Below are 14,730 nucleotides of genomic sequence, written 5' to 3'. Positions count from 1 at the left end.
GGATAAGACTTGACATTTTGACCCAAGATTATGCCTGTCTGGTGGAGAGATAGTGTGCACATGCAGATTTTAATTACTGCAAATAGAGAAGAGAGGTCATTAGTCTCTGTCTGGCCAGGAGTAAAGGAAAAAACCCCTTTGGGACACCATCCATTCTGGCTTTGGAAAGGCTGACTGGAACAATAGTAAAGGGTATTTAAGGACACCATGGTGAGATATAGTGAAACAACTTGAGCTTCGTTGGAGACTGGACTGTTGCTAGTAATACTGTGAGGGTTCTTAGATTGAAAACAGCCTCACAAACAAGGCAGACCAGCTTTCTGTGGTCCCTCCCCCAGTCTGTCACTGCGTCTCTCTCTCTGATTGATTGGACGTGTCTCAGCACTAATGGATGGGTCTGGAATGTTGAGGGGAAATGTATTTGGGCCTCATATAAACCATTAATCTAATAAGTGCTTATTAATAAAGGTAAAACCTTCTGCGCAAGCAAAAACAAATGAATACACAAACAAATATAATCTTCCCCGCCCCCCTTCCCCCTGGAAACCTGACCTTGGACTTTGGAAGAAAATACAGTCACATGTTAGCGGGAGTGTGCATGTGTCTGTCCTGACAAATGTATACATGTCCCTGCATTTATGTGTGGCCCCACTTGGCGGGTCCAGCTGCTCCCCTTGTTTGCAATTTATTCCAATGACAATAACAGGCTGTTCAGCTGTGGAAGTCACATGTGGAGTTTCCACAGAGAGTCCTGTCCTTCAGGAAATAGTTGAGATACACGATTTACTGTCCTGTTTACTAAAGTGTAGATTTTTGTCAGTTAGCAAAGAAGAAAAAGCAAAACAAACCTGAAAGCAACCGCCAACCAGCCTGTTCTTTGTGCATACAAACGTTTGATAGGAGAAGCGTGGCACGCGGTTGAAGACCGATGCCAGAGGAGGAGGGAGGAGAGCAAGCTGTGTGAGTGTGAGCTCTGAAATGGCCATCTGTGTCAGCGGCACCCCTCGCTTTGCCTTTACTGACCGCCTCTCGCTCCGTCACTGTAATTGGCATTGTAACCATAACAACAGCTCTTTCCCCTGGGGTGCGGACGCGTGGACCTGGGAGATCTCTTCCAGGCACAGTGTCAGGCGGAAAGGGGAACCGGCAGGCACAGATAAGGCTGTCTTTGCATTGCAAATGATTGAGGTTGTGAATGCTCAAAGCTTGTGCCGCTATGGAAAATTGCGGTGATATGAACACGGTGATAAAGGACCCGGATTCTAGCTCCGATTCCAATATGGGAGCGCAGTGTATCTATAACGGCCTATTGAGTCCAGACTCTCCCTTGAGACGCTGGCTTTTTCCTCTATTCTGTTGCAGATTTAGCAGCTGAACAAAAGACCCAGCGAATAGATCATGAGGAACAGATGCTTCCTTGTGATTAACTGACTGCTAAGACTGAAGATTTAAAAATATAGACACAAAATGTGGGGAACTATAAACAGTAACTCACGTCAAGATCAACCTTCTTCAGGAAATTCTTAACTTCTGCAAATTTACCTTGCATGTGAATGTTAATGGTGGTTTGTTTTCTGACTCAGCTTAAACTTTACTTGCAATGTCATTTTCTCAATTTAATCTGTGTTTATTTTTTGTCCCCGTGTTAGTTGTTTTGAGACTGAAGCCAAATAAACTGCTCAGAGGCAGGCTCTTCAGCTTGCTGGTGGGGCCTTAATGACTGTTTTTACCATGTAATAACAAGGGAGCCAGTCTGTGAACTCCATTAGTATCGAGCCATCAGGCGGACACAGACACTGTAATGGCAGTGAAGTCCTCCCTGTCCTCCTTTTTGCAGGTGTTTCCCCTCGTGAAGAAGCTTCGTCTTCTGACACACCCAGACTTTGTACGTGCACAGTGGCTATAGATTCTCAGCACATCCGAACGTGACGTCTGATCTGACCAAGGACCGACTTCACACAGAATCTCTAATGCCAACACGAGATCTGTGTGCTATGTAAAAGCAGAATAAAACATGAAATGTAGTTTTCCCAAGCCTCGTGTGATGAAAACCCCAACCAGCACTCAATATCGCACCAACTCCATGTCAGCGGGGCGAATATATGTTCCGACTGTGTCTCACTGAGCTCATGTTGCCCAATTATGGCAATCTAATAATTTCTGAGGATGACTTTTTCAGCGAGCCATGTAAAAGGCCTCATGAGTCTGATTAGTACACTGCTTGTACGCAGAGGCCTGTTTTTTGTGTGAGTGTGTATTCATGTTCCTGTGTGTGTGCTTTAGCTGAGTGCCTCTACCCTCTCCCAATGGCTCCATCCCCTCTGGCATTTTCTCTTGCAGTCATTTCACTCAGCACAATAGATCCACAATGTGTTTTGTGCTTTGAGGCTGTTTTTAGGTGGATCACTCCCTCAAAGGATGGAGGGCGTACAGTATGTCCATGCACCAAGCTCACTTGCGGCAAACACTTTTTTTTTTTTTTTTTTTAATACATGTGCATGTAATAAACACACATGCACTGTGCTGACCTCTGCTGTCTTATAGTCTCTGCTGAGCATTTCTTGCCACTGGCATGCAGCGATGCTGGATTCCCTCTGAGGTTTTGAAGCTTTGCCTCTTCCTCCATGCAAGCCTAAACATGGCTGAAATACCAGGTGCTGCAGTGTGGCTGACTGCAGGGCACACTAGGAAAATTGGAAAAGGGGTGTGTGTGTGTGTGTATAATTGCCCAGCAGCTCTCTGCGCTGCAGTGAATCAATGTGGCTCTGTGCCAGTCGAGAGCTAAACTTCTGCATCCCTCATTTTCATTTCTATCACCCTCTGTTATTCCTTCTGATTTTGTCTTCTAGTTTTGCACGTTTAACACTCTTTTTGTCTTTTACGATCTCAAAAATAAAGCAACAGAGATTAGGTTTTTTTTTTATAGCTTTTTTAGCAGTTTTTGTTCAGAGTTCAAGACAAAAACCAGGAGATTAAGTCTCATTTTCGATAAAATAGGAAACACATTGAATATGCCTCTTTATTTCTCTTCCATCCCCAGTAAAAGGTAAAGCCTTGAGGAAGTAATTAGCTACTCTGTTACTCATTATGAGAATTCTTGTTGGGAAAAAAACATTGACACGTGACATTAGATTGAATTCCCGACTGAACTGTGTTATATGGCCTGTTGGAGCAGAAGTATTCTGAAGAGTTATCGTGTCCAAGACAAATAGATGAACTGTGATTTTTACAGGCTACGCAGTGGAAAATAGTGGGTCAGCTTGCCATGCGAGGTCACACATGCGTGCTGCAGAAAGCCACCGACTTGCCAGACGTGCTTTGACCTCAAGAAATCTGCATTATGAGTTGATAGTGGGCCGCTAAATTTAGACCCTCCATGTACCTCGAAGCGATTTTGTCTTTCAAAGTTGCTGGCTGCGCAGTGGCCTGTGAATGAAGGCGGAGGGAAAAAACAGACCGGGTTTGTTTATCATTGCAAATAGCGGCCACACGTGAGCCGAGATTCACGAGGCACGAGTTAGTTTTTTTTCCCCTTCTTCTTGCTCCACCTCTCCTCCACTGCAGTCGCCTACAATGACAGCGTCACACTAAGCAGCCCTCAGTGTTGCTGAAACACTGCTTTGGCATTCAGGGTCAACTCCAACACTCTGGATAGTCTGTATGAGTAACTAAACAGACCCAAATGACAAACCCTGACATTGTGCTGCCTTTGCCTCAGATAGTCATAGCTTAAGAATGCTGCTGAAGAAAATCTCCGCTCAGCATCAGCCCACTCCAGTCTAATACATTTTCATGTCAAATTTTCACGTGCTTCGTAGAGACTTGTCTCATGTCTTATCATCATCTAGTGAGTTTCTTATTAAAATCTAGCGGTTGTTGATCACCCTACAGAAAATACCATGGCTTCAATTACTGCAGAAGATGAAGCGGGATTCTTCTCTCGTCTTTGTCTCTGTGCGCTTAACCAACATGAAGGTGGAGCTTTTATCGTTTTCTTTCTCAGTCTCACACCTCTCGGTGGTTGTCTTTCCTCATTTTCTTTGTGCAGCCGGCTTTCCTTTCCCATTAGAGCCAGGCTGTGAGACCACAGGGGGCTAAACAGAAATTACAACAAAGGGATGATCAGAGCTTGACCACTGATAAAAGTCAGATCTATGACATGCTTGCTCTAATTACGTTCGGGTCCTCAGGCAGGTTTTCTTCAAACAGACTCATCTGTATTCAACAAGCTACTCCCGGCCTCATACTCTGTGTACCTTGTGGATTAACTGTAATTCACCCAGTTTTACTCTCTTTTCGAGAGGATCTTTAGTTACAGTAGCTCCTTGCTATTCTAACCCCCTGCTATAGAAACTGTGGTCTCAGCCGATGGAGCAGGAACTGAAAATAGAATTTCAGATGGTATCTCAAGTCCACTGGGCCTCTGAGACCAGATGTATTGATCTCTTTATTCCTGTCAGATACCCAAAGCCCACCTCCCTGGTGCTCTTGACTCACTGGATTGGAGAATCCTGAGCTGAGAAGATCAATGCGAACCCTGTGACCTATATTCTCTCTGCTTGAACTTCCTGGGTATTGTAAGATGTTGCACATGAGCACAGAGCTGTGGCCTCAGTGTTTAGCATTCCCCCTGTTCTCCTGAGCAGCGGTGGCAAAGCAGTAAGGTATGATTAACCTTTGAGATCTGATGTGTCTAAACTTGTAGTTAGACTTTGCCTTAGAAGGCTGTGTAATCATCAGAGCGTCCTCTAATCTGACCGGGTACCATCATGTGTTAAACACAACCACGCGGGCAACCTTTTGAGTGAAACTAATGTGTCTGTGGAAGCATATTCGTCAATAGCAAAGACTGTGATTTAACAAAGATAAACATACTGATTTATATTAGAACCATGAATTTAAAAGAGCTCTCAATCCCAGAGAAACCAGTGCTTTGAGATTTGCTTTATGTGAGATCATTATTAAAGGGTAATGAAAGAATTGTGACTTCTGAAAAAAAATAAAGTCAAACTATGATCAGAAGTCCCTTCGACATATGGACTTATATTTGATGCACGCATCTGGAGTAAAATCTTAGATCCTACGGAGAAATAAGTCTGTAAAGTTCTTGACTTCTTTTTATGTACCTTGATACTTTTGCCTAAAGCCATCTGTGACACAATCCAGTCCAGACATTGCTAATAACTAAAGACCTGGCTTTGATTAGCTTTACAAGAGATTAATAATCCATGATCACATGTCTTATGCATATAGAAAACACCACAACATATGGCATGTTAAAGATGAATTATGAATTGGGTGGGCAGCTTAATGTGAGATTATAGGCTGGGTCGCGTGCGTCCCCAATTTACCCTCCCTAAAAGTAGCCTAAACCCATGCTTGGGGAACCGAGATTAAAGACCTTGGGTCAGCGGATTTTGACTCTGAATATTTGAAGGGACAAGAGTCCAACATTGAACTGAATGGAGTGTCTACAATACAAACCACATAGCAAGATTACAATGATGGGATTCCCCTCGTTGCTGATTGGGTTAATCCTGCCTCTCATAATGACTTTTTAATCAAATTCAGCCTCCTGCTGATGAACGGTGAGATTTTTTGAAAGGGATGTGGAAGATGTGACGGGAATGTAGAACTGTAACTGTTCGTTGTAAATATTTGTTTTTTGAAAGACATATGGAATATCAAGTTGTATGTGCGTTTTTTTTGTTGATTATTTATTGAATCAACGTACCTCTGTGTACTTATTCTATTTAAAATGACTCCAGATTGGTGTTTGTATGCTACAGTGCGGGTGTGTCGACTCAGTTTGTGCGAGCTTTGTAGAAACACTCACCGTTCATCACTGAAAAAAAGTCTTTACGTATACAGCCAAGCACGGTGCCAATTTGAAATGAGCTTCTTCTACATCAGCATGAAAGTTCACTTTTCTTCCTTGTGAACTTATCTCTCACCCACTGAACTAGTTTTACACATTCGTGCATTTCGCTAAGTCCCACAAGTAGGTCAGTTCGACTAATACAAATTTCCTGATTTATTTATTTATTTTCTCTCCCACCCCTCTCTAAAGGAATTACTGGGATTAATACACTACACAGTCAAACAGAGAAAATCCTGCAGCAGCCAGTCACGTGCAGAGTAATGGGGTAGCAGGTCAGAGAGAGGAGAGAGTGCACTGCAGCTGCAAACAAGGTCACATTCAGTGCCTCAGGTGATTTCAGATTACTGGAAGCATCCGAGCTATGAGGCAAAGAGGAGAATCAGATTCTCCATCTGATCGTTGCCGGTTCCGGCTTTGGAAACGAAGTCTGTAATCAGCAGGGTAATTCTTTTGAGAAGGCAGACTGATGTGTAAGCCTGATTCTGCTGCAGTGACAGTCTCTGTCCCTTTGTCCATTCTTTTTGTTGCTGCCTTCTGGGCCGTTAACAAATTAGGGTCAAAATTAAAGCAGCACTAATAATAGTAATTTATTTTTCTTTCCATTTGTTTGTGCCGTCAAACGGCATGACCATTCACAACCTTTCAGCGAAGAATATCCCTCAACAGAAGGCGGAAGCCTCAGCTTATACATCCTACATAGTTATTTAATCTTCATAAAGTTCAGCCCTTTCGGCCAGCTTGTGAAATCAAATCATATCTGGTGACCTTCCCTTGCTTTGCTATGATCTCCCAAGGTATTAAGAGCATTAGAATACGGGCTTCTCATGATCGCCTACACACTAGTCCATTTGCTCTACTTTTCCCGTTTGGCTTTTCCATCTGTGGAGTCACTGCAGAGCACGTGCAGGGGAGGCCCGCATCCTGCGGTCTTAGAGGAGGGAGAAGTGGGGGGGAGAATGGGGGGGAAGATGGGATGATGCAGCCCAGATGGAGCCTAACTGATTATCTCCACAGAGAGATGGTTGTATTTTGGGAGGTTTTTGGAGCGCCAGTCCTGGGCTGAACCTCGGTTCAGGAGATCAGTGTCACTTTAAATGTCTCAACTTCTGCTAAATGTGTGTTAGTTAGTTTCAAGCTTCACAAACGTGAATAAAAATGAATGTTAACAGTGAAGGCGACTTTCTAACTAACAGCTCATTTCTTCAATTGTATCTGCAGGCCTTTGGACAAGCTTATTCCAACCACAGGAAGGTGGCAGCAGATGGGGAGAGTCGTGAAGAGTCTCTAATCCAGGAGTCAGCCTGCAAGGAGGCCTACTACGAGCAGAGGGTCCTTGAGCTTCAGACGGAGCTCCGGCAGTCACGCAATATCCTCACCAACACCCAGTCTGAGAATGAACGCCTTAACTCCATCACCCAAGAGATGAGAGAGGTAAGAAGGGGGTGGGGGGCACAGAAGCCAAATCACATTACTTTCCCATTCCCAGTAGAACTCCATCTTCTACAAGTGAAAATCTGGTGACACTGTTCATCACAATACAGCGTATTCTTCTGTTTCTCCACACAAGTTGGGAGTTAAAACACGGGGTGATGTCTGCTCTGGTTTGCTTGCAGCTATTGACAACAACAGATGTGTTTGATAGTAACCCCCGTCAGAAGCAACAAGAAACACATTTTTATAGCTGGTCTCGGGAGCATAAGCGTATTCCTCTCGACTGTTTATTGGTTTCAGCTGATAAGTGTTTCGTCAAACCTGCACACAGAGGCTGTAGCACAGGGTAAAGATTTTTACTCTTGCACTAATGTGAACTCATATTTATGAGGCTGATATCAAAGCCTGTATTATATAATGAGTAATTGCAACATTTCGTACTGGTTTGTTTCAGACGTTATGACTGGCGGAACACCTTTTCTTCAGGTATGATGTACTCCACCCCGACTGTAATCCTGGGTGGAGTCGTAATTACTGGGAAAGTACAGAGGATATAAGAAATATTCTTGCATACAAAAGATCTCGTGATTCGGCATAAATAATTCATCGGCATCTAAAATTTGGAACTGCTGCATGAAAATCATTTTTGTGGCTCGTCTCAAGAACAACCTCAACCTCCGTCGTGGCTTTAGCACGACGGAGCCTTTTCTGTGAATTACACACACTGGCATATTCCAGAAAGCATCTCTTCATATCATGATGTAGACCACTTTTGTCTCTGCCCCACTTTAGACAATGTGTGACCTCTTCTGTGCTGGCATTCACAGCTAATTGACCTCATTAGAGGAGACAATAGTGCCCCATAGAGCGTGGGTTGTGTTTTTACCAACAGCAAAGTATGCGAGCTGTTTCGTGACGCGGACGGCGAAGAGGAGATGGAATTAATAAGTGAGCAACTTTGACGGAGATGTGTACTGAATTTTGTTTGATGGACAAGACATGGAGACACGAAGAGGTGGAAAGAAGCAAACAGTGTCTGACAGAAAGGCAATGAGAGCCTCTCACCTATGGATTGGTTTCTTTTGATGAAAAGGCTCATTCTCCCTTGGCACCCTAGTCAAGGTTGGAATAATAAAGAAGGGGTTTTGAAGTAGCAACCCGTTTGAAGAGTTTGGCCGCATGAGAATAGAAGAAAGAGACTCTTCAAGCTACGTTCGCCTTGCTGTGATGACAGGCAAAGGTCTAGGTTATGCAGATGATACTTCATTTATCAGACAGCAGGTAGGAATCTTATTCTCTCTCTGCTTTTTGGTAGCTGAAAGATTCATATAATCTTACCCATTTCATGTAAATCTCCCTCCCCAGTGATTGCTTGAGAATTAGAAGTAAGCCCACATGCCTTTGCACATTACTTCCTGCAGCACGGCATTAGGCGTCTTTTGTTTTTTCCACTGCTATCACAATGTGATGGTTAAACTAATCTCCCCATGTTTGTGCACAGCAGATTTAGCCGACCCCACTGCTCATCGGTAATCGGTAACGTTAAGAATTTAAAGGAAACCTCTCGTCTTGACTGACAGCTGCTGAATATAACGCTGTTTTCTGTTCGTCGTTGCTTGAGACAGATGTCAGTGGTGTTTCTTACCGAGATTAGTGAGCAACTTAAAAATGGCATGCCCCTCACGACGACTTAAGTTTCGGAAAGCTCCAAATTCCACCATAATTAGGTCAGCTGCTGCTCAGCTCTGGGCTGGAGTTGGTATATGCCGAGCATTATAGATGCCAGATGTGCCGTGCATTTGAAACGTGCATTTGTGTTCTCTCCTGTGTTTAAGAACATCTTCCACCCTCCAGTCATTCATCAAGTATCAACTAGGAGCATCATTGAGTCTCATAAAACTCCCTCCTGAGGTTATTGCCACTCTTTTTTTTTCCAATTGTTTTCAGTAAAGAGTTCATGCCATGAACATTTGTGAGGTATTGGATCTACATTTATAGCGAGTGCTGCACTGGTGGCCTCCATGTTGGCCTTTCTGCAGGTGTCACTTGCTATATTAACATCACTGTGGGCTCCAGATAGCTCTAATTGGTTAAATAAGAGGGTCTGTAGTGTAAATCTCTCTACGTATGGGAGATAATGGAACCCCTCTAATGGTCTTTGCTGGGTGTGAGGAGTGTGTGTGGCAGGCAAACGGAGGAAAGCCTGGGCACTGAGGTTGGCATTGTGACTACGCTGACAGGACTGAAAGAAGGCTTTGTCTCCTCAACTCCAAATTAGCCCCAAAGCTGGAGCTGGGGGAGAAGGATGAGGGGAAGGGGAAGGAGGAGGAGGAGGGCACTAGAGGGCCATGAGAGTGGCACAAAAGAGGAAAGCCGAAAATCCGTTGGAGAGGAGGAAGATGCTTAGTGAGAGTAAATTTGAAACCAACGGTGGACTGTCCTGCTCTGCTGGGAAAATGCCTAATCACATTGAGTCAGGAGGTTGAATGAATAACTCAGTTTCACTGTGGTATGCAGCTGACAGTTAAGCTTTAACTGTAGGTTTTTGTGTTTGGTTGCTTGCGTTGAGTGTTTCACCCGTGTCATTTTCACAAAAAGAACCAGGATTTGTGAATTGGCCATACGTACACCAGCCAGTCGATGGTAAGCGTCGTAATCCAACAGATATGGACGCGTCACTCTGTGAAAATGGATTTTACTTTGGCACAGCAGGCCATTTCATTGACAACCATTTTAGTTCCAGCACTTTTCGCTGGGTACATGTGTCGCGTGTAAAAAAAACCTCCCAGGCACTCTCATGCCAGACACTCAGAATGTTGGCCCAAAGCACCGATAAGACGTATTTCACTGCTGCAGCGCTGTCTATAGGATTAAAACCCCACAAAGAGCCAGTAACATTGTAAGGAGGCGCACTCTAATGGCCATGACTTCATTAAATTCAATCTCTTGTGTTGAGAGGAATGCGCCTACAGTGATGGCCACCATTATCCGCACATAATTATTTTTGCCTTCTTCTCAGGAACGAGTGAGCAAAGATATGAAGGAGCTTCAAATTTTATCAGTGTGCTTCAGTCTATCTCTACTCGATCCATGTGTATTTGTAATACTTTAGCTATTATTCTGAAAAATAAAAATCAATTGATGAGACGTTTTGTCATGCAGTTTTGTTCCCACAATGTGAAGGCCATTTCAACATTAAACATCACTGGTTTTCCTCGTCGGTGAGTCACTGCAGGAATCTGTCAAACATTAAACCCCTTTTTAAATTTAAGTGTTGTTGTTTTTTCAACTGAATGGATTAAACACCTGAAATGGGAATGGGCACCATCATCTACATCGATGAGATGAGAACAGATGTTTAAGCTGATTGTGAGGAAGACTTTTAATACAATTAGTACCGGCGGAAAAAATCAATGTGCAAAGCTGCAGGGTTTCAGTTTAGTGCAGCAGAGGTGCACGGGAGCACTTTCACATGTCGCAGCAGCGCCGCAGCTCTACCTTTATTACTGAAAGGTCAAAGTTGAGCTTTACAGAGATGAAAGTGAGGCGGCTCTTTGCTCCCTGGTATTATTCCCTGACGTGAGGCTAATGTAATAGGACTCCGAGAGGGCCCGAAGGTGTCGATGTCGGCTGCCTTATTATTTCTTGTGACATTAATGCCTTGACAGATCACCTCGTGGCCTGTGGAAATAAAGAGGAGGCAACCAGTGAGCAACGAACATGGCTGAAAACTAGGTTACATTACCGCTAACAGAGAGGGCAGTGTAATATATTGAGTAGAAAATAAAAGAGGCATGTCCAATAAATTCTGTTCTTATAGACCAGATACTGCCTTCTACTGCAGTCGCAAATGACCCTCAACCTACTTTAAACTCTCCAGCTGTTATCAGGCTTATCTTCCCATGGTGCTCGGCATATCTACGTGTTGCTGCCATTTTTGCCATCTGCCCCATGAGTATGTCTGGGGCATCTGAAATGTTAAGAGGGCATGCAGCACTTAAAGAAAAGAAAAAAAAGAAAATGAACACGATATGATAAATATGATTATCTGGATTGAAAATTCCAGACATACTCTAGGCCAAATGCATCAAGCTTTATCTGTAGTGAGAGAGTAAACAAAGTCTGGAATGAGTGGAGGGAAGAGGAAGTCGGATGATTACTTTTGTGTATGTTTCCTGCTACAGTGAAGTATCTGCAATAGCTACAATCACAGTACCAAAGAAATTCAGCTTTAAACACCAAAACAAATTAAACATTTACTTTTATCATCCAATGAATTGCAAAGGGAGGGTGAACCTCACAATTGGTGAGACTTTAATTTTCCCTGCTGCTAAAGCTATTGTAGTGGCAGCTGTGGGATGCCGGTGGCGCTGTCTGGTGGAATAATGCAAAGATTGATGAGATGTCATTTCCCGGGACTTTTTCTCCGTGTTAATTGTGGTTATACTTCTGTTTTTTGTGTGTTTTGTTATTCAGTTCGGTTCAGTTAGAACAGGTCATGTAGTAATACTTAATAATACCATGGGTGAGGCAGCTGATGACACCCCTCTGTGTTGTATAATGTGTCTGAATATTTGTTAATAAAGTCTGAGTTCCATGACCTCAGGCATCCATTCCTTACATGCCTTGCCGGCGCTGCACTGCTTGTTAATGGTGCTGCCTCTAAGATAAATACGATCTTACTGGCGATACGTTCAATAATGCCTCTCATGCATGGCATCTGTATGTCAATGATGAAAAGAAATGTGTGAGGCCTTTTAGTGATTTCATTCAGGAAAATCATATTCATGTTCTGTTGAGGGAGGGGTTTTCAAAATGTAGGAACCCGTCAAAGATCAATAGCTGTTTGTTTTTTTTAGAGTGTGTTTAGAATACATCTGGAAGATTTTCATTGATTAAGTTTTGGTGTCAGCATTGAGGAAGCTGTATAAAAGTCTCCCTGACTGACTGAACCAAAAGGTTTTTAATGTCGATCAATGAGTACCGGTAATTCAACCCCACACACACACACACACACACACACACACACTGACTTCCGCTAATGGCTGTAAACACATCTCACTATTCTTCCACTCTCCCACCCAAATGACCTAAAAATCAGTCATTCACAGCTAAGTGCGAGCAGGCGTGCGTTCTCCCTGTGGGCTTTCCGACCGCCACACACTGGGTAGAGCATCATCAACCAATCAGTCGCAAGGGTTCCTTCTACTTTTTTTAGATTTTGGGTGTCTCGTTGAAACGCATGACCTTGACTGGTGTTTTCTCCCCTTAATGGAGTCTGGGTAGGCTGAACAGAATGACAATTGCTTGCAGCATAGGGGAGGATAAAAGCAGATCAGCTTTCATGCACATCTCTGACAGGAGCAAGACGCCCCTGAGCTTCATTATTCCTTTGCTCTGTTTTAACTCTCACTTGGGGGATGAGTTGTACCGCATCTGCAATTCACTCCACGTCTCTCCTGAAGGTATTCGTTGAAAGGGTTTGGCTTGGTAGCGTTGGATTTAACATGTACTGACATGGCCTGGAATTGATGCAGCAGAGCCTACAGGACATTTAAAGTTAGTTTTTTTTGTTTTTTTTCTAATCAGCTAACTCAGATAGATTGACCTCTATTTCGGAGTGCGTGCTGATCTGCTCGCTCTATTATCTGCCAGATAGATATGACAGAAGTGAAGCTCAGTATGAGGGAGGAATTGTACTGTGACTGATGCGTGGCCCTGAAGAGCACTCTGACACACTGAGGAGCGAGGGAAGGAGGGGGGCTGGAGAAATGGAAGCTGCTGCGCTGCTGAAATGGCAAAATGGAGGTCACTGGTATTAGACGGAGATGCCGAGAAAGGGGTTAAAAAAGAAAAAACAGCATTGAGCTGGTGAGCCTCGGTGTCACTGCATATGTGGGAGCATCTCTGTACTCTGCAGGGAGGATGTTTTTTGGGGAGAAAGAAATCTCACTTGTGCATTTTACCAAAGTACAACGTGAGTAGGATGGAGAGTGTAATTGAGGTCAGCGGTGTGAGAGTTTTGACGGAGGGTCCAGAGAGGGGATAAAAAAATATATTTGCTCAAGCCTATCTGTGCTATTATATGAGTAATATAGACTCACACCATCTGGGAGTCTGGGCAGCACTTTCCAGGGAACACACAGTAGTAAGAGGCCTGCAAATATGGATGTTTTTCAGAAATGCAAGCTGGCTTCTCTGGAGATACTAAGAACACAGCCGAGCCTTTAACAAACCATTAAAACATCCCCCAATCTACACTTGTGTTAAGCCTAAAACTTTACGCACTGGGGCTTACTGAGTGATGGAGCTATTTCCCTCCGATTTAGAGGTTAGAGGCTCAAACACATTGAGAAATAACTCAGTGAGAATTAAGCGGGCTCAGCTGCACTATTCTGTCAAAAGCAGTTTACTAGTGGGGGAAAAAGGCTTTACAGTTCAGTGTGTGTGAGAGACTTTATACAGTACAGATAAGGTAGACTCTGAGCCACCAAAATGTGCTTTTACTGCATTTCGGTAGGGTTTATTTGATCGAAAGCTACAAGCTTTGTCAGATATCAATGGGATCACTGTGCTTCTGTGTTTTTTAACATATAACACATCTCGTCACAGTACGACCTTGTGTTTTCTCTGCCACCCACTTTGCATGGAAGCGACACATTTGTCTGCATGTGTGTGGGCGCGTTGAGGCAGCTGTCCAGACGTCACCTGAAGTGACAACAGCTACAATCACTAAGCAGCACGCTGCTTCCTGTGGTGGCGAACGACTTCCCACTAACAGGCTGCAGAAAGCCTGAAAGAAATCACACCCCACTTTTTACACATACACACACTTGCACAGACACACACACATCACTACCATTTATCACAAACATTCCCCAGTGAGCTGTATGTTCCTTGAACAATTAAATGTTATTTACTCTCTCTGTAGCAGAAGCACACACCTCTAGTGAATTTCCGTGAATCTTGTGTCGGCAGCAGGCGGGGGGGGGGGGGGCAGTAACCCTACTCTCTGTGTCGCAGAGGATCTGGAAGTGAGGTCAAAGATCAAAACCCCGCCATGCATTTTAATCAGAGGAGAGTACAATAGTAATCAGGTTCACTGGTGGCCTCTATTCATCTATTCCTGCCTGCAGTGACCGTCCAGCTGAGCCACGTTAACCTGACTAAGACCTTAAATAACAGCTGTGGCTTTGTCGATTGAACTAAAGTGATTACTTTTCAGATTGCGTCTTGTATGAATTAATTGTGAAGATTCTGTTTCATACTTTCAATCTGACAAGAGAAACATCTGAATCTAATAAAGCTTTAAATGCTTCCGGCCTTTGCTTTAATACAGATTTCTCTCAGAAGTGATGACCGCTGTATTAAAGCTTAGTGGTCGGATTCATCTGCATTGTAGGCTTATGCATTATTTA

General features: G+C 43.7%; 1 protein-coding gene across 3 annotated transcripts in view; it reads left to right on the top strand.

The window, feature by feature from the left end:
• Positions 1-14,730, top strand: part of LOC308113464 (protein bicaudal D homolog 2-like) — a 41,075-nt gene that overhangs the window by 9,139 nt on the left and 17,206 nt on the right. For all 3 annotated transcript variants that reach the window (XM_080469774.1, XM_080469773.1, XM_080469772.1), the window contains exon 2: positions 7,100-7,312. In XM_080469774.1, the coding sequence (XP_080325900.1) occupies positions 7,100-7,312 (213 nt within the window). The remainder of the gene's footprint in view (positions 1-7,099; positions 7,313-14,730) is intronic.

Source organism: Lipophrys pholis (assembly GCF_963383615.2).
Source record: "Lipophrys pholis genome assembly, chromosome: 8".
NCBI classification, from domain to species: Eukaryota; Metazoa; Chordata; class Actinopteri; order Blenniiformes; family Blenniidae; genus Lipophrys; species Lipophrys pholis.
Note: the sequence above shows the minus strand (reverse complement) of the source record. Positions and strands in the feature narration are given on the sequence as shown.